At 43.8% G+C, this 18,064-nt stretch overlaps 2 protein-coding genes and 3 non-coding genes across 6 annotated transcripts; 1 reads left to right on the forward strand and 4 right to left on the reverse strand.

Moving 5' to 3' along the window:
- The first annotated feature begins 320 nt into the window (after positions 1-320).
- On the forward strand, positions 321-12,243 carry gtf2f2a (general transcription factor IIF, polypeptide 2a). Of its 2 annotated transcripts, XM_053614996.1 has the most exons (9): positions 321-541; positions 2,267-2,340; positions 3,095-3,113; positions 3,286-3,430; positions 7,590-7,637; positions 7,968-8,049; positions 8,420-8,519; positions 9,081-9,224; positions 9,514-12,243. In XM_053614996.1, the coding sequence occupies exons 1-9, from the start codon at positions 476-478 to the stop codon at positions 9,631-9,633; spliced, it is 798 nt and encodes a 265-aa protein (XP_053470971.1). In that variant the 5' UTR covers positions 321-475; the 3' UTR covers positions 9,634-12,243. The 2 variants fall into 2 exon arrangements, with proteins under 2 accessions (XP_053470971.1, XP_053470972.1); XM_053614997.1 differs by lacking the exon at positions 7,590-7,637.
- tpt1 (tumor protein, translationally-controlled 1) lies at positions 11,954-17,479 on the reverse strand. The gene is made up of 6 exons (XM_053614998.1): positions 17,333-17,479; positions 16,469-16,536; positions 15,073-15,260; positions 14,085-14,190; positions 13,788-13,904; positions 11,954-12,458 (listed from the first exon to the last, which is right to left on the reverse strand). Exons 1-6 carry the CDS (start codon positions 17,358-17,360, stop codon positions 12,456-12,458), a joined length of 510 nt encoding a protein of 169 aa, XP_053470973.1. The 5' UTR covers positions 17,361-17,479; the 3' UTR covers positions 11,954-12,455.
- Positions 13,086-13,217, reverse strand: LOC128602550 (small nucleolar RNA SNORA31). Its single transcript, XR_008384856.1, has one exon. It is a non-coding gene; the product is annotated as a small nucleolar RNA SNORA31 (small nucleolar RNA).
- LOC128602547 (small nucleolar RNA SNORD58) lies at positions 13,973-14,043 on the reverse strand. The gene has a single exon (XR_008384853.1). It is a non-coding gene; the product is annotated as a small nucleolar RNA SNORD58 (small nucleolar RNA).
- Positions 14,270-14,402, reverse strand: LOC128602551 (small nucleolar RNA SNORA31). Its single transcript, XR_008384857.1, has one exon. It is a non-coding gene; the product is annotated as a small nucleolar RNA SNORA31 (small nucleolar RNA).
- Positions 17,480-18,064: the final 585 nt, after the last annotated feature.

The raw sequence follows: 18,064 nt of genomic DNA on the forward strand, positions 1-18,064 counted from the left end.
AGAAAAACTTTGAAAAGCATTTTAATTAAAAATTAAACCTACATTTAACAACATTTAAACACAAAACCAGCTGCTTCTAATCAGTTTGTCATTGCTATTTATTTATTTATTTATTTATAAACGTTCTTCAAAAACATTTCAAACGATATCTGCGATATCTCTGAACAGTGAATCGTGTAATAAATTATGATGATATCGATATTTTATCGTTTTACTGCTCAGCTCAAGCGGCGCAGAGAGAAACCGGAAGTCACGGCAGTCACGTGATTGTTTTTGTCCTGACGCGGCCGCCGTACTCCAAACTACGCAGCAGTAACTGTAGTCAGTCCAAAGCGGTAACATTACAGCATTGTGTGTGTGTGTGTGTGTGAGGCGGAACATACACATTTCTAAAAAAAAAAATTTAATTACATTAAAAGTTCCCGATGAAATTATAACATTATAAAAATCTAAAATATCGACAGGAGCATTGAGAATGTCAGACAGAGGAGATGTGGATTTAACCGGAGCCAAACAAAACACAGGAGTCTGGTTGGTTAAAGTAAGTAACACACACACATACACACACACACACACACACACACACGTAGCCTAGCTAGATTTATTAGCATTGCTAATGTACTAATATCAGCTACGTTCTATATATCCTATATATAAGTGCACTAGATAGGGAATGTAATAATGGCTTGTGTAATAAACACGTCAGACGTGTGTGTGTGTGTGTGTGTGTGTGTGTGTGTGTGTGTGTATACATATATATATATATATGTGTAAGGAATAAACCCCTCTGTCCTGCTGTTACAGGGCAATAATGAACGACAGGAGGGACAGACCTACTCCTCATACCACAAAATGTTTTGTTCCCCTCATACCACAGCGAAAACATAAACAACGAGCACATTATTATTATTATTATTATTATTATTATTACAACCCCAATTCCAAAAAAGTTGGGACGCTGTGTAAAATGTAAATAGAAAATATATGTGATAAACCCGTACGTTATTCACAATAGAACATAGAAGACATATCGAATGTTTAAACTGAGGAGATGTACCGTTTTAAGGGAAAAAAATAAGGTCATTTTGAATTTTATGGCCGCAACACGTCTGCAAAAAGTTGGGACGGGGGTAGTAAAAGGCTGGAAAAGTAAGCGTTAGTAAGAAGAAACAGCTGGAGGTTAATTGGGAACAGGTCAGTAAGATGATCGGGTATAAAAGGAGAATGTCAGAGAGGCGGAGTCTCTCAGAAGTAAAGATGGGCAGAGGTTCACCAATCTGCGAAAAACTGCGTCTACAATTTGTGGAACAATTTCAGAATAATGTTCCGCAACGTAAAATTGCGAACACTATGAATGTCTCATCACCTACAGTACATAATGTCATCAAAAGATCCTGAGAATCTGGAGAAATCTCTGTGCACAAGGGAGGAGGGTGAAAACCAATACTGCATGCCGGTGATTTTCGGGTCCTCAGGCGGCACTGCGTTAAAAACAGGCCTGATTCTGTAATGGAAATCACTGCATGGGTTCAGAAACACCTCCAGAACTCACTGTCTGTGAACACAGTTCACCGTGACATCCACAAACGCTGCTTAAAGCTCTATCACGCAAAGAAGAAGCCATATGTGAACATGATCCAGAAACGCCGCCGTCTTCTCTGGGACAAAGCTCATTTAAAATGGACCGAGGCGACGTGGAAAACTGTTCTGTAGTCAGACGAATCGAAATGAAAAATTATTTTTGGAAACCATTGATGACGCGTCCTCTAAACTAAAGAGGACCAAAGAGGAGAGGGACCGTCTGGCTTTTTATCACCACTCCCGTGATACGATGATATGGGAGTGAATTAGTGCCTATGGAATGGGCAGCTTGCACATCTGGAAAGGCACCATCAATCCTGAAAGGTATATACAGGTGTTAGAGCAACATCTGCTTCAATCCAGATTCCATTCCATCTTTATTTCTGAGAGACTCCGCCCCTCCAAGATATTCTTTTTATACCCAATCATCTTACTGACCTGTTCCCAATGAACCGGATTAGTTACAAAATGTTCCTCCAGCTGTTTCTTTTTAGTAACACTTACTTTTCCAGCCTGTTCTTGTCCCCGTCGCAACTTTTTTGAGACGTGTTGCGGCCATGAGATTCAAAATGACTTCATTTTTTTTGAATAGAAACCGTACGGCATCACGTTCGCACCTTGTCTAAAAGGGAGCCGTTTTGAGTCGTATTACAGACGTAACATTAAGTCATTTTATGCCCCACAGGTACCGAAGTATTTGTCTCAGCAATGGGCCAAAGCGCCAGGACGAGGAGAAGTGGGAAAACTCCGAATTGGCAAGTACGTGACGTCGTTACATGTGTTTTAATAGGATCTGTTCAGTAGGGGTGTAAATCAGTAAAGATTCACGATGATACGACCTGATATCTAATATCGATTCTTTCAGCCAGCGATTCGATGCTACATATTTCGGTGCAAAATACGGACCCGTGATGCACGTCGACTTTTGACTATTGAAATGGAAAGCTTTGACATTTTCACTCGCAACTTCGAATTTCACTGAAATATTTATGGCTTCAGTTTTCTTGTATTATATCAAACCAGTCGTGCATGTTTGCAAAGTAATGGACGCTCATATTTGAATGAGGGATGTGCGATATGGACTTAAAACTATATTGCGATATTTTCTGGTATTTTTATTGCGATAACGATATCAGTGACGATATAAATATCGTACCGTTCGCCACTGTTTTTGACTACAAGTGACCGCTGCATGCAGTCTTGAGAGCCTCAGAAACGCAAATACTGATCGGAAAAAACGATTTTCTGTGACCCAACCACTTCCAGATCGGAAAGGTACAGTAGCTCTCCGCTTCACGTCCGCCTTCCGACGTACTCGTTTTCGCTCTGCGCGTGAGCTGCGAACGGGTCGCTTACCATCGCTCACAGAAACACGTCATTAGCGCGGGAAGACTAATTCTGCACGTATACGTCGGACCGTCGGTTATTTGATCGACGCGTCGTTACACCCCTACTGTTTAGTACAGCGCGTTCACACTGAAGAGTCTTTTATGAATGTTTGTGTTATTTGCAGGAATCAGGGCAAGGCAGAGGTGAGCATTGATCACTTTTTTTTGTTTTCGTTTAAAGGAATACACAGTTTTTCAGTCTAATCTCCGACGCCTGTAGCGCGACGGCACGTCGTCAGACTCGTTTTAGATACGCGTTCGGACGCGGTAGTACGCGGAAGTGTCGTGCTGTCGTCCTGACTCTGTCTCCGGTCAGGTGTCCTTCACGCTGAACGAGGACCTGACCATGATCGAGAGCATGGGGGAGAAGGTGTCCATGGTGCGAGCGCCTCGGGAACACCCGTTCACCCTGCAGACGGTCGGGGGACAGACCCTGGCTGTTTTCACAGAGACGTCCTCAGGTGAGGAGGTTCTAGCGCCGCCTACGTTACCAGGGTTGAATTACAGCTTTAAGGGCTCAAGATCTCAGACCTCAATTGAGCATAAAAACAACAATAAAATACAATAAAGCAAGGTGTGGCGTCCTTTCACGTGTAACCCGTTATAAATTTCATACTCCTTCCGTGTCTGCGTCTGATTTCTATTTAACGTGTACAGCGAGTAAATAAGTATACTAACTTGCACGTTGGCTGAATTATAGCAGGATATATATTTATTTATTTATTTACTATTTATTATTGTTGTTGTTGTTTATTAAATGACCCTTGAAGTATGAACAATGCTGTGTACAGAAAACTTTTACTGACTCATAAAAAATATATATATATACAATATATTAGTTTATGTTAACTAGCTTTTATCATATCATGTGACAGATTATGTCATGCTAGCAAATTTAACTTTTCATATATATATATATATATATATATATATATACTCGTTTGATGCACTCTATAACAGTCAGCTAGCTTGCTCGAAAACCTGGATAATGGTTTTAAGCACCGTATCATATGTAAGCTTTTTTTTAAACTTGTGTGGTTTGGGACGATAAACACGGTGTAGCGCTGCTGCGTCCATGTCCCTGTGTAGCTAAGGAATCGAAATGTGTAAATAAATAAATAAATAAATAAACATATAATGAAAGCTCAATGTTGGTCTGAGAAGCGAGCTGTGAGCTCTGAGATGGTAATGATGATGATGATGATGATGATGATATTAAAGAGCTGATGTGTTAGAAACATCTGAGCTGCTGCACTGGTAAGTCATTAACGCTCGCTTGTTTGGGTTTGCTGTTGTGCTTTCAGCTCTACTGATTCCTTCTCTCTCACCATCTCTCTCTCTCTCTCTCTCTCTCTCTAACCTTCTCTCTCACCAGCTCTCTCTTTCTAACCTTCTCTCTCACCAGCTCTCTCTTTCTAACCTTCTCTCTCACCAGCTCTCTCTCTCTCTAACCTTCTCTCTCACCAGCTCTCTCTTTCTAACCTTCTCTCTCACCAGCTCTCTCTTTCTAACCTTCTCTCTCACCAGCTCTCTCTCTCTCTAACCTTCTCTCTCACCAGCTCTCTCTCTCTCTAACCTTCTCTCTCACCAGCTCTCTCTCTCTCTCTTTCTAACCTTCTCTCTCACCAGCTCTCTCTCTCTCTCTCTCTCTCTCTCTAACCTTCTCTCTCACCAGCTCTCTCTTTCTAACCTTCTCTCTCTCTCTCTCTCTCTCTCTCTCTCTAACCTTCTCTCTCACCAGCTCTCTCTTTCTAACCTTCTCTCTCACCAGCTCTCTCTTTCTAACCTTCTCTCTCACCAGCTCTCTCTCTCTCTCTCTCTCTAACCTTCTCTCTCACCAGCTCTCTCTTTCTAACCTTCTCTCTCACCAGCTCTCTCTCTCTCTCTCTCTAACCTTCTCTCTCACCAGCTCTCTCTTTCTAACCTTCTCTCTCACCAGCTCTCTCTCTCTCTCTCTCTAACCTTCTCTCTCACCAGCTCTCTCTTTCTAACCTTCTCTCTCACCAGCTCTCTCTTTCTAACCTTCTCTCTCACCAGCTCTCTCTCTCTAACCTTCTCTCTCACCAGCTCTCTCTCTCTCTCTCTCTCTAACCTTCTCTCTCACCAGCTCTCTCTCTCTAACCTTCTCTCTCACCAGCTCTCTCTCTCTCTCACCAGCTCTCTCTCTCTCTCTCTCTCACCAGCTCTCTCTCTCTCTCTCTCTCTCTCTCACCAGCTCTCTCTCTCTCTCTCTCTCACCAGCTCTCTCTCTCTCTCACCAGCTCTCTCTCTCTCTCACCAGCTCTCTCTCTCTCTCACCAGCTCTCTCTCTCTCTCACCTTCTCTCTCACCAGCTCTCTCTCTCTCTAACCTTCTCTCTCACCAGCTCTCTCTCTCTCTCTAACCTTCTCTCTCACCAGCTCTCTCTCTCTCTCTAACCTTCTCTCTCACCAGCTCTCTCTCTCTCTCTCTCTCTCTCTAACCTTCTCTCTGACCAGCTCTCTCTCTCTGAATCTATCTCTCTCTCTGAATCTATCTCTCTATCTCTCTCTCTAACCTTCTCTCTCTCTGAATCTCTCTTTCTAACCTTCTCTCTCTGAATCTAATCCTCTCTCTCTTTCTTGCTTTCTAACCTTCTCTCTCTTTCTCTGAATCTCTCTCTCTCTAACTTTCTCTCTCTGAATCTCTCACTCTAACCTTCTCTCTCTGAATCTAACCTTCTGTCTCTGTCTTTCTCTCTCTAACCTTCTTTCTCTCTCTCTGATTCTCTTTAACTCTCTCCCCCACCTCTCTCTCTCACATACCCTCTCTCTTAATGTTTTTCTCTCTGAATCTGTCTATCTCTCTAAAACTTCTCTCTCTCTGAATCTCTCTCTTTAACTGCCCCCCCCCCTCTGAATCTCTCTCTTTAACTGCCCCCCCCCCCTCTGAATCTCTCTCTTTAACTGCCCCCCCCCCCCCGAATCTCTCTCTGTATCTCTCTCTCTGGCTCGATTTGGCTCTTGCTCCTCATCTTCGGTTTGTTTTCTCGAACCGGGCGATTCACAGTAGCCGATCGATCCGGCATTTTTGGTGTGATGATGCTGTCCGTCTGTGTTGAGCTTTCCACCGCTGCCCGTGTGCGACCTTTCGCGTCTGCTTCATTAATGGATCAGTGTGTGTGTCGTGCCGTGTTGCCGTGCCGTGGGTGTGATTAGATGGTGCACTCCTGTGACAATAACCTGGTTTCCACAAACCAAATCAAGCTTCGCTCTCTCTCTCTCTCTCTCTCTCACGACCGGTGTTTCTGTGCTAAGCTTGGGTTGTGTGTGTGTGTGTGTGTGTGATGTGGTGTGGTGTGCATGGTAAACAGTGCCCGCTGACTGTTTGAGGGTAAGCTCGAGTTTGCGTCAGCGTCAGGACTGAGCTTGGGGGCTTTTCCTCAGAGAGACACTGCAGGCCAATCTCAACACGAAGAGCTTTTCTTCTCTCCTCACTCCAGCGCTCAGGCTGATCCGAGCTCCATTTCATCGTTTTTCCCACTCCGTTTTCCAGCGCCGTTGAATTCTCCATTCTGATTGGTCGGAAGGTGTTGATTCAGCGTTATAATAACGCGCTTATTCTAACGTCGTATCGTTTCTGTAGGAACACCTGCTCATTCGCAGTGCAGTTATCTGCTCAGCCAATCATGTAGCAGCAGTGCAGGGCATAAAATCATGCACATACAGGTCAAGACCTTCAGTTCATATCAGACGTCCAAAGGTGATGCTTTTCTGCTCACCACGGTCGTAAAGAGTGATTGAGTTACTATAGACTTCCTGGGAGCTCGAACCTGGCCATGTTCCTCTGACTTCTCATCAACACTGCTGTCTCCACCAACAAAACTGTCTCTAGGTTGGGAGGGATGGTTTACTATCTCTCCCCTGTCAGTCACAGTGACGCTGGCCAATCGTAGGCAACTGTGAGCTCGTGTATGCGGAAGAGGGTAGATAGCGCTTTCCTCCGGACGCACGCGTTAGCCTTCATCCTTTCTGGTTGGGAGATGGGAAATGGCAGGTGATTAAATTGGTGGGGGGGGGGGGGAGGACGTATGACACTCAGGGGCTTGGTGTTTGTTGCCATGGCGACGTAAGCAACTGATGTCCATTTAAATAAAGCGTGATTAGCGCGGGGTGAACGTTCATCGAGTAAGTGATTAGCGCCTGACGGTGTGTTTGTGTCCGTTGCTCAAAATGACATCACTTTCATAAATACATTGTTCTTCTAGAACGTTTAATGAGACTTTGGTGTCTGGAGTAGGAGTGAAGTGAACGTGCTTCAGAATTGGGATCGGGGCGTGGCCGTGCCGCTGTGTTCACATCGGACAGGTCGCACACCATGAGTGTGTGTGTGTGTGTGTGTGTGTGTGTGTGTGATTGAGAGAGAGTGAGTGATGAGGGAAATTTGTGCGCACTTAATTGACTCCTTGCAACATGTGCATCTCTGTGTGTGTGTGTGTGTGTGTGTGTGTGTGGTGGGGGGGGGGGCTTGGCGTGTGGCAGTGTGTGTATGTATGTATGTATGAGCCTTGGTGTGTTTGTGTGTATGTGTGTGTGTGCGCGTGTGTGTGTGCGCGTGTGTATGTGTGTTCCTTTGGTTCTCATGTTGCCATCCTTCTCATAGGCCAGTCAGACGCTGAAGGCAGCAGTTCAGGTACTGCTACGGGCCCAGGTGAGTCCTCTGTCTACTCTCAGGACTATTCGAGCGTCTTTAGAACAATCAGAGTCTCGCTACACGAGTTTAAACTGATGATGCAACGAGTTGTGGCGTGAGCCGATTAGAATATCACCCAAGCCGTCATCATCACGATCACTATGCAGACCGTAAGATTTTGCGGTAGGCCGTGTGTCGGGAAATGGCGCGTCCAGAGAATGTCGTAAGGAGAGTTATGGAACACAGCGTCTCTGACCGAACGGAAGCGGTCTTTGGTGTCATCAGTGTGTGAGCAGATGATGACCTTTTAATAATTCTCTCTCTGTGTGTGTGTGTCTCCTCACAAAGACAAAATAGCGCTGGAAGGCTTGGTGGTGCAGCGAGCCGAGTGCAGAGCAGCCGCCAACGAGCACTACATGAGGTTAAAAAGGTGAAAAGGTCTTACACATACCGTCCCTTCTGAAAGTATTGGAACAGCGAGGCCAATTTCTATTTCTTTATCGCTTTGATGCAGTTATTGCAAACAAGGGATACGCACCCAAAGATGAAGTGTTATTTACCTGTCTGTCCCATTACTTTTACTCACCCAAAAAATCGGTGGGCTCTGCCCCCAGTGTTCTAATTTGTTTAACACGTCTAGATGTATATATGAGGAAACGAAAGCTGAAATTCTGATCTCGAACCCAAACGTGCGGCGAAAACAATAGAATCGGCCTTGCCGTTCCGATACTTTCGGAGGGGACTGTACACGTAGGAAGCCCTAAAATTGCTTGCTCATGTGATCTCTCATTTCGTTCCAGGCTGCAGATCGAGGAGTCGTCGAAGCCCCACCGGTTCTCTCAGCAGTTGGATAAAGCCGTCACCACCAACTACAAACCTGTGGCCAACCACGCTTATAATGTGAGTCGAGAGAGAGAGTGTGCGTTGATCAACAGCAGGCAGGACCGATATCTTTCTGACGTCATATAAATTTGTGCGTTTAATCACACTTTTCTGTACTTCAGGCAGGATCGTTGGCTAGCTAGTGGATTTATTTTTAATCATCAAACACTTAAAACTCGTCAAGACTCGAACAAACCATATACAGAACGTCAAATGAAGTTACAAACCGCTAACGTAAGTGATCATCCGAGAGCTACGACGACGAGAACAGGCTACGTACTTTTGTAGCGATAAGTTGGCTGAGGGTTCGGCCGCCATTTTTTTTCCTCAAGCTGAGATGATTCAGAAAACATGACGTCGTTTCCAGTCAAGGAAACAAATCGTGAGCATCGAAGCTCCCTGGTTTTTGCGTCGAATTATGGGTTTTTTTTTTCTTTTTTCAGGCCGCTAACGCTCCAGAAGGATTTTGCGATTGAGACGGCCCTTGAAATTCCCGTCTCCCCGATCAGACTACTGAACTAGGGAGCCGAGTGAGACGCACCTAATATGAAGTCGTTTGGGTTTTTTTTTTCCCCACAGCTGGATTATGAGAAAAAGAAGAAGGAAGAAGGTAAAAGAGCACGAGCGGACAGGCAGCAGGTGTTGGACATGCTCTTCTCTGCGTTTGAGAAGCACCAGTATTACAACATTAAAGACCTGGTAGACATCACCAAACAGCCTGTGGTAAGACACAGGAAGGGTGGGGAGAGGGTTTATTTATTATCCCATAATGCACAGTAATTACTTAAATCAGTGTAGCTACATTAAGAATAAAGCTTCAAAGTATAATCTCTTGGAGGAGCGATTTATACCACAGGGCTGTTGAATTCTTGATTCTGATTGGTCAGAAGGTGTTGATGAATTTGTCTGTTCAAATTCCCAGGTTATAAAAAGCGCACGGTGTAGCTCGTGGCCAGAAAAGTGACTATTGTTGACCAAGCGTGTGTGTGTGCGCGTGTGTCTCTACACTCAGATCTACCTGAAGGAGATCCTGCGCGACATCGGTATCTACAACGTGAAGGGAACGCATAAGAACACCTGGGAGCTGAAGCCCGAGTACAGACATTACCAGAACGAAGAGAAGAGCGACTGAGCAGCTTCGTCCCTCCGGCGCCGATCGATAAACCGCTTTCCGTAGTGTCTCGTCTCACTGTAACAGAAGCAGCCGGTAGACAGGTTGCTATGGAAACCAGTTCAGTCTCTTTAATAACATATAGTGAAATTAATCTTTTTTTTTTTTTGGAGTCGTGTTTTTACTTCTTTTTATGAAATAAAAAAATGTCCAGGGCATTGTTACGATCAGATCAGATGAAGAGCGGCCTGTAGACAAACCCTTTCAGTCGTTATGGTTTTAGCATCAGTTTTAATGTTATTTGCACTGGTGAAATAAACGTGTAGTACAAATTGAACTAAACGTCTGCACCGGTTCAGCTTCCTGTTTTTCACCTTTCAATGTTACTTACACTGGGGACAAAATTCTAATCGTCCACCCCACCATTATCAAAGTTATTGTTTAATACATATTCTATTATCGAGTTCTTCTATGAGTTATTAAAAACCAACAATCAAAAGCAGCAATTATCGGGTGTTCAAGCGCTTTAGGGCCCTTAAAGATGTCAAAAGATATTAGTTAATAATTGAAAGAAATATGGGCCTTCGTTAAGCTCGTCTAATAGCTGCTGAATGTTGATTGACCGATGGTGGCCATGTTTTTCAAGATTCACAATTGTTCTCTAGCTGTGTTTCCATTGCAGGAACTTCCCCCAGGAACTAGCGACTCCTTGAGGTACTCGGTGGTCAGGGTCTGAATTAAGTTCCGGGTAAATTATTTCCCCTCGGAAAGTCCCTACTCAGGAGGGGGTACTTTTCCAAAGTTCAGGAACTTTAGGGGGTGGGACTTGGGCACTGAACATACTGATTGGTTAAGTGCATTTTTTTTTTTTTTTTTTAAAGTCTGTTGCAGTGCATACGGTAATAGTTGTTTATCGTGATTTGAAGCAACACAGCGGAGTTTCTTAAAAAGTACGACCGATGGGCCGACAAGGTTCAGGTGTTAAGTATTTATGCTAAGGATGAAATACAGCGGGAACTGGAAATGGCGAACCACGATGAAAAAGGATACTTTAGTAGTCTGGGGACTAATTGTTCGGGGTAATTTCGGTGGAAACGCAGCTATATATGCTGACTGGACCTTGGACAAGGACAATTCTTGCTAGATTCATTTATTGTTTATTGGACCAATGGTTCTGCACTTAGTGCCAATTTCATGCTTTGTTCTGTTATAGCACCACCAACTGGTCAATTTTTTTTAATGGCTGCCTGCAGATTAAGCCCATACATAAGTATCCCAAGTTTGGTGAAAATAAAAAAATCCCAATTCAAATTATAACCATTTAAGTAAAAGTGGCCACACCCACTTCAAACATTTCCATGTGCCCTTGCAAAGGTAAATCAAAACTTACACTTTTTTTTCTATAATTATCTATCCAAAGAATTGTCCTGCAATAGTTTTCTTTCAGTTGAGTGAAAAACCTAGGACTAGTTCACAAAATTTTTTTTTAAACCACCTCAGATATTTAATGAACAATTTGACAGCAGTGCTTCTAGAAGCAAAACCGTTCAGAAGGAGGAGATCTAACATTATACAAAGAACACGTGTATGTCTGAAACATCAGATAACATGCCATCATTTACACACCATTTATACAGCCATTTTCATGGTCAGAACCTGCTACAACTTCGTAGCCTCCGATCGATACCTGAATCTGGAGTAGACGTGTGTTAATTCACGAATGACAAGGACCATTTTAAGCATCAGCGTCATGGGTAAAATCACCACGCTAACTGTTAATTTATTTACACACCAGTTGTCTGTCCTTTTTCAATAATTTATAACCAGTTATAACCTATTCACGATTGCTCCCTCGATTCGATTCATTTCCGTCGTTAGCGTTATCAGATCTTTACACCACTAACATATACGCACAAGACCTGTGGAACAAATCAAGTACATCAATGTATATTAATCGATTAATATATGCAATGTTGATGTTTTACACACAAAAAAACCACCTATACAACATTATAATTCTGAGACACTTGGAGAATCAATTCAGTGCTTACAAAATTATTTAAAGCGTAATTTATAAAGAACCTTCAACATGGACTCCATGGAGTTTAAGAAGTAATCAGAGGAGAGTTTGAAGGACCTCACCCTAAATTCACACCCGGGCCTTAGAATACCATACACGTACTGCTTTTTTCCCTCAGCACAGGGAGACGTGTCTGTAACTGCGCACTCACTCTCTCACACCTAAACGATAGATTAGTTACTGCAGCGTTACTTCACAGCAATACCTGAAGATTTCGTATTCAAAATTTTAAATAAATAACTCTCAACTCTGCACACAAGACACCTTTAGCCAGCAGCTTGACTTTATTTCACAAATAGTGCCAAGAAATCCTATACAATCCTGTGATTTTGAGGAGGGGGAGGGAGGGAGGGGAGGGGGGGATAATACCTGCACGACTGCCGTCTGAGCGCTGACATGCACACAGCAAAACCAATTCCCAGGCAGTCAAAGTTGGTGATGAAAATTAAAAAAAATAAACCCTAAAGTGAGCTGCATCGTGTCTTCTTCCCCCGACAATGCAAAGCTCTCTGCAATGTGATCCAGCTCACTAAAATACTGTTCACCCCGTCGAGCTGGTGTGCGGAGGGGCTTTGAGTTCTTCTGCATGGACGCTGATATAGGAATCGAAGCGGTGGCCGTAGAGGAGGAGGAGGGAGGAGGTTTAAAAAGAGCTTCCGGTCCTGATCCTGATGGGAGTCGAGTGGAATGAATGATCTGATCCAAAAGCTTTCACGGCCACGCGCTGACGAGGAGAAGCGGTCAGGGACACGAGCAAGGTAGTTTACTGAAGAGAGAGAGAGGTGATCAGACACGAACCCGACCCAACCTTTCACAAATGACTAAATTACACAACCACATTCACACCAACAGCTAACTCTTGTATGTTTTTTAATTTATCTATCTACTTTAAACATCATGACTATTAACTGCAGAAACTTCACTAGAGTTCACTCAAGAACCCGACGTTCACACGTGTGAGCGACTGTACATCACCTGAACGTCTCGTGCACACACATCAAGATGGGATTTTTTTTAAATTTTAAACCCGCACCATCTAAGTTTACATGCTTAGCTACTCCCTACGTACTTTCTTCTAAACGTTATTTATCTTCGTCATATCTACACGCTTAATGAGAAGCTGTATACGACAGGATAAAGGGGTAGCGTCTTCCACGTGTCGTTATTTTAGACAAATCTGAAGACAGAACTGTCCGTGTGCTTCTTGTAAAACTGCCGTTAACTGGACACGGGTGAAGAAAGTGAACGCTCGGAGGGAACTTGGGAGGACAGAACTGTTCCTCCAACACTGTACACTAACAAAGTTTATGAGCTTGTTTAATTTACGCGAGGGCGACACCCTTTCCCGTCCCCCATGACGAGGCAGGGTACTACAGCCGGACTAACGTGGGTGGACTGTTCTCCTCTCTTCAATCTGCTTCTGCCACTTCACAGACAGCTCGAAAGCGCGAAGAGGATTATTTTTGCATCGCTGTGCAAACCCAGAGGCCACTGATAAAGGCAGCAGGTCTATCAGTGGATGCCAGAAATGGGGCTCCGCCCATTTGTTCAACCACCCCAACTCTCATTATTATCCTGTGCTAGACCCCAAACGAACGTTTAACGGAACACCAAATAAATAAATAAAAACAAAAAACTTCCACTAAACAAGCGCCTTGTAAAGATCGTACGTTTTAAGGCGAGACACTACAGGCAGAAATTATGGAAATTTTTTCCTCTCAGATTTACTACTTGCTCACTATTAAACTGTAGTAATAAAACGTTCTCTAAAAAAAAAGAAGAAAAAAAAACGTTTAACCATTCGCACAAAACTTTAATGGAACCGTAACGGCATAAATGAAGGCTTTAAGCTCCGCCTACTACATATAACGCTATATTTCCCTGAAAACCCTCGTTTCCTAATACAAGTATTAAGTCTTGAGCCACGATGGCTCGAGTGTCTTTAAGAAAGCACGCTTACTAATGTGTAAAGACGTAAAAACTAGTCCCTCAAAATCAGATTATTTCGTTGTTCAGAACCAAAAATCTCCATTCCTAGCGGCAGTGTATTATTTTATTGATCAAACGATAAGCATCGTTTAAATCAATCACTTACACATTTCTCGATCTCAAGACCGTCTTTGAAGAAGAGCATATACGGCGTCACTCCGTCCTCGCGGAAGTCGAGCAGGCCGATCGAGCCGTCCGGGTTCATGGATTCACCTGTGAAAAACTGCACCGAGGGAGATTTCGGTCAGAGGGAGGACTGCGAAAGCAGAGCCGTGACTTTTAGTGTTCAATCGCACTCAGGATATGATTTCGTTTCACTGGTCGTGACCTCCAAAGGTGTCCTAAGATCGTCATCATCGTACGCTTTCGCACTCGTTATCGGTCGAGGCCCCCGGAGAGTTACCTGGAAGTTCTTGATGTTGCCTAGGATTTTCTTGACCTCAGCTGGAGCGTTAGCCATGAAAGGCTCTACCCGTTCAGGACACGTTTCCTGCAGCTTAGCCTTCACCCTGTCGCAGAAAAACAAGCACGTATTCAACGTACGTTCCACATGAAATAAAGGGATTAAATTTGGTCCCCTCGAGGAAGCCATGTTGTCCCCAATTCAATCTCCTGAGTCACAGACAGGACAGGAAGAAAGCGCAGGGACTGTTCATTTAGCATCTATAAATTAATACCCACTCGCTCACAAGAGAAGCAACCGGGCAGTCAACAGATGCAAAGAAAAGAAGACCTAAAACGGAACAAGGACTGGTTAGTCTGGAAAAAGATATAAACACCAAGGTCAAAGAGCAGCGTTTTGCTTTTCAGGATTAACCTGAATTACAGGCGATGTCACCAGCCCCCCACAACGCTCCAAATTCACCCCCAAATCGTCTCATTCGTTTGTGCCGTTGTTCTCGTGCCCAGAGCTGCTGAAGTGACATAAAACTATGACGTGATGGCGATCGCACACAAAACCATTTTGTTGAGAGAGAAAGTACACCTATAGTTCAATGTATAGTATTTTAAAAACTGAGGCAGCACAAACGTGACAACTTGGGGTGTTTCCAAATGCTGAACATGAATTTAAAGGCGTGTACTCCGAACACACGAGACGGCCGTTTTTACCGCTATTCAGATCAGGTGGTGTAAATAAAATCCTATAAAATGCTATGAGACCTCTTCCGTGTCTCAGTGAGCTGATATATATAAAGACCTAGTTCCTGAACTCCAGCCAGGAAGTAACCGAATGCCCTGTTGGAGTCGCTGAGATCCCTTTAAGCTCGACAACAGGATGTGGTTCGTCTTGTTCATCTGCTAGCAAGCTTTTTAACTTTACAACTAAAATTTCATACGAGTTCGAAGTAAAACAGAAGACGGTGTTATAACATTACACGGCGGACACTCACGCCTTCATGTAGTCCTTGATGTAGGCTGTGTAGGACTTCTTGTCGTAGCTGGTTTCCTGGAGCTTGTGGTTGAGGACGATGTCGACCCCGGAGACCATGGTCGTGTCGCAGCCTTCATCCTGGACATCTGCGGACGCGTTGCCACCGATCAGCGCGTCGTCTATCTCCCCCTCTGCTCTGCTGATCATCTACACACATGAGACATCAGTGAATATGCTGTTCTGCTGTAAAGCTGAGGAATAAACGGTACTCCACGCCGAGTTGGTCGTAACAGGAAACCGAACGCCCTTAGGATAAACTAAAAGAACACGACAATGAGATATTCGGACGTCATCCCGATTCCAACCGCTTCCCTTCCTGAGATTCACGCAGACAGATGGCGTCTACAGGCCCACTGCCGAGTGCATACGTTCACGTGGAGACTCAAAACTCAAATCAAGCAACATGTACAACAACCTAATACATTAAGTATGGAGTAATCGACTCGGGTCCGATGAATCAGTTGAAAATTACGCACACCAAGTTGGCAATGCGGCCGATGTACCTCAGATGTGCGTTATTTTCTAATGATCCAACGGCCCCGAGTCCATTAGTCCGCTTATACCACACCTCAAGACGTTGTTCAGATGTTTTTATTATTTCAAGACACTAGGCAGGTTTTTGTCCTTAAAACGCTCGTGTGGGGAAAAAGTTTATTACACGTCCGATCTCATGCCTTAACTGCTAATCTAAAGCCATTTTAGAGCTAGTAACGGAGGCATGAGACATTGATACGCAATTATTAGAGAGACGCACCTTATTACGGTGCCGGAATTCACACTGAACGAGAACGACGGACGGTTTCCCTTAAAACTCCGCTTTTCCGTCAACGTTTGAAGACGAAACGGGTCTACAGACGTTCCCAAACCGGAGTCGTTAAATCACTTCTAAACGGCCTGCTGTTTACTTCACTCATCCTTCGTCTGAAAAGAAACTGCCACTAGAGCGACTTCTTTCCCAGGAAACATTAACCAACCGTCTCCCCCGAACTCTCTCGGAATTTCGAGTCTAACCCGGCGTGATCGATTCCTCACGATATTCCCAAGCGGTAGATTTTTCTTAAATTCCCGAAACGTGTACACACACAAAACAAAAGCCAACCCCTGTACTAGAAGTTTTAGATTCTGTATTAAAAAAAAGAATAAAAAAAAAAAGAAGAAAGAAATGCAAAACATCAGTGAGGTAAAACCAGACTCTTGAGGCACGAGTTTCAGGGCAGGGTGGATTCTCGGATAGTCAGTCAGTCCCTCATATGACTCACCGAGCGATGAGTCCAACAATTGAATCACTCGTTTGAATCTGAAGATTTCTAAATTGGAGACATGGGAGTGAATGTACACATGGACGGTTCGGTTACCTTTCCCTCGACTTCGAGCATCATGCCGTTGTCCTTGATCTTGTAGATGTCCGAGAACATCTCGTCTCCTGAAACACGAAGGAAAAGCAGACTTAGTACAACCACGGATCACAATCTTACACGTCAGCTGATCACAAAAACTGTTACACAATGCTAAAGATTAAGCTCGATGAAGCTAAATCCTCTCTTTTGTCCTGTTTGCCAGATTCAGAGCCATTTTCTCAGCTGATTCATCCCTCAACTGATCCCAGATGAAGTGAGATGGATCCAAGGCCTGGAAAATGTCACCAAGCCAGTGATGTTTGCCTGACTGACTAAAACTAGTGATGATTAATGACTCAAATAAAGAGCAGATATAACTCAAAAAAAACTGAGAGTCCAAACAAACATGAGAGAAATCTGGTCACAGTTAAAGTTAACTTTACAGAGGAGAGTTAGCTCAGTGCTACGTGGCCGTTTAAAGCGCCGGTGGGAAGAAGAGGGTGGGGGGGAACTCGGCTAGTCAACATGCCGGCATTTTAGCATAACAGCTAACAGGCTAATAAAGTGCTTCTTGTTTAATTCGTGATATTACAGTTCTTTTAAACTCTTTAAAACTCTTCCCTAAACAAGTATAAACTCTATAGAGTGTAAAAAAGGACAATAAAGCCGTCATTTTTGAATACAACGCTAGCTATGTGTAAGCGCTCGAGCTCCTGGGCGGAAAAGCTAACTATGCTAACTAGGCCTCAGGCGCCACCGAGACGTGAAGGGTGGGTTTTTTTTTGTGTTTTTTTTCTTCAACCCAAACGCGCTAAAAAACAGAAAATATCGGCAGGGTCACACCGGGGAAGACACTCAGAATGCGTTAGTGAGCGTTCTCACCGGTGATGATGTCCTTGTAGATGATCATTTTGTCGGATTGTGGAGCGGTGTTGCAGGAGGCGCTGGCTCTGACTGCAGCCCGGCGGAGACACTCAGCTGAAAAGGCCGAGTAGCGGAAACTCTCCGCCGGATACTGCAGAGGGAGCGGTGACATCACCAGTAACCCACCCTGTTCCCTCTAGTCACGAAGAACACCGGGGCCGCCTAGCGGACAGACAGAGCATTACATCCCTCTCACGTCACGTGACAAAAACTTACATTTTTGTGAGTTTGAATGCTTTTGCAAGGAAGAATGGCAAAATATTGCTATGTGAAGATACGCCAAACCGATTGACCCTTACCCAAAAAGATTGAATGCTGTGATAAAATCTAAAGATGCTTCAAAGAGGTATTAGTTTAGGGGTGTCCACACTTATACAACCAGGTTATTCTACAATTTTTATTTTTTTCATTATTCCCCCCTAAAACGATTTACACTGTTTTTCACTTTAATTAATCGGTGGCAATTTTACAATAAAGGTAGAAAAGGTTCTGACATGGTTTATCTTGGTTTCTTTCTTTTACATCACAAAAAGCTGCTATTTTAACAGGGGTGTGTAGACTGTTTATATCCACTGAATTCCCATACAGAACTTAAAGCAGTTAAATAATTCTAATAAATCATTACATTTTTTTGTGAAAATCACAGATTTGTTGTATTTACTGAAACACTTAATCTTTTTTGTTCAGTGT

The sequence above is a fragment of the Ictalurus furcatus genome, chromosome 26, assembly GCF_023375685.1.
Source record: "Ictalurus furcatus strain D&B chromosome 26, Billie_1.0, whole genome shotgun sequence".
NCBI lineage: Eukaryota > Metazoa > Chordata > Actinopteri > Siluriformes > Ictaluridae > Ictalurus > Ictalurus furcatus.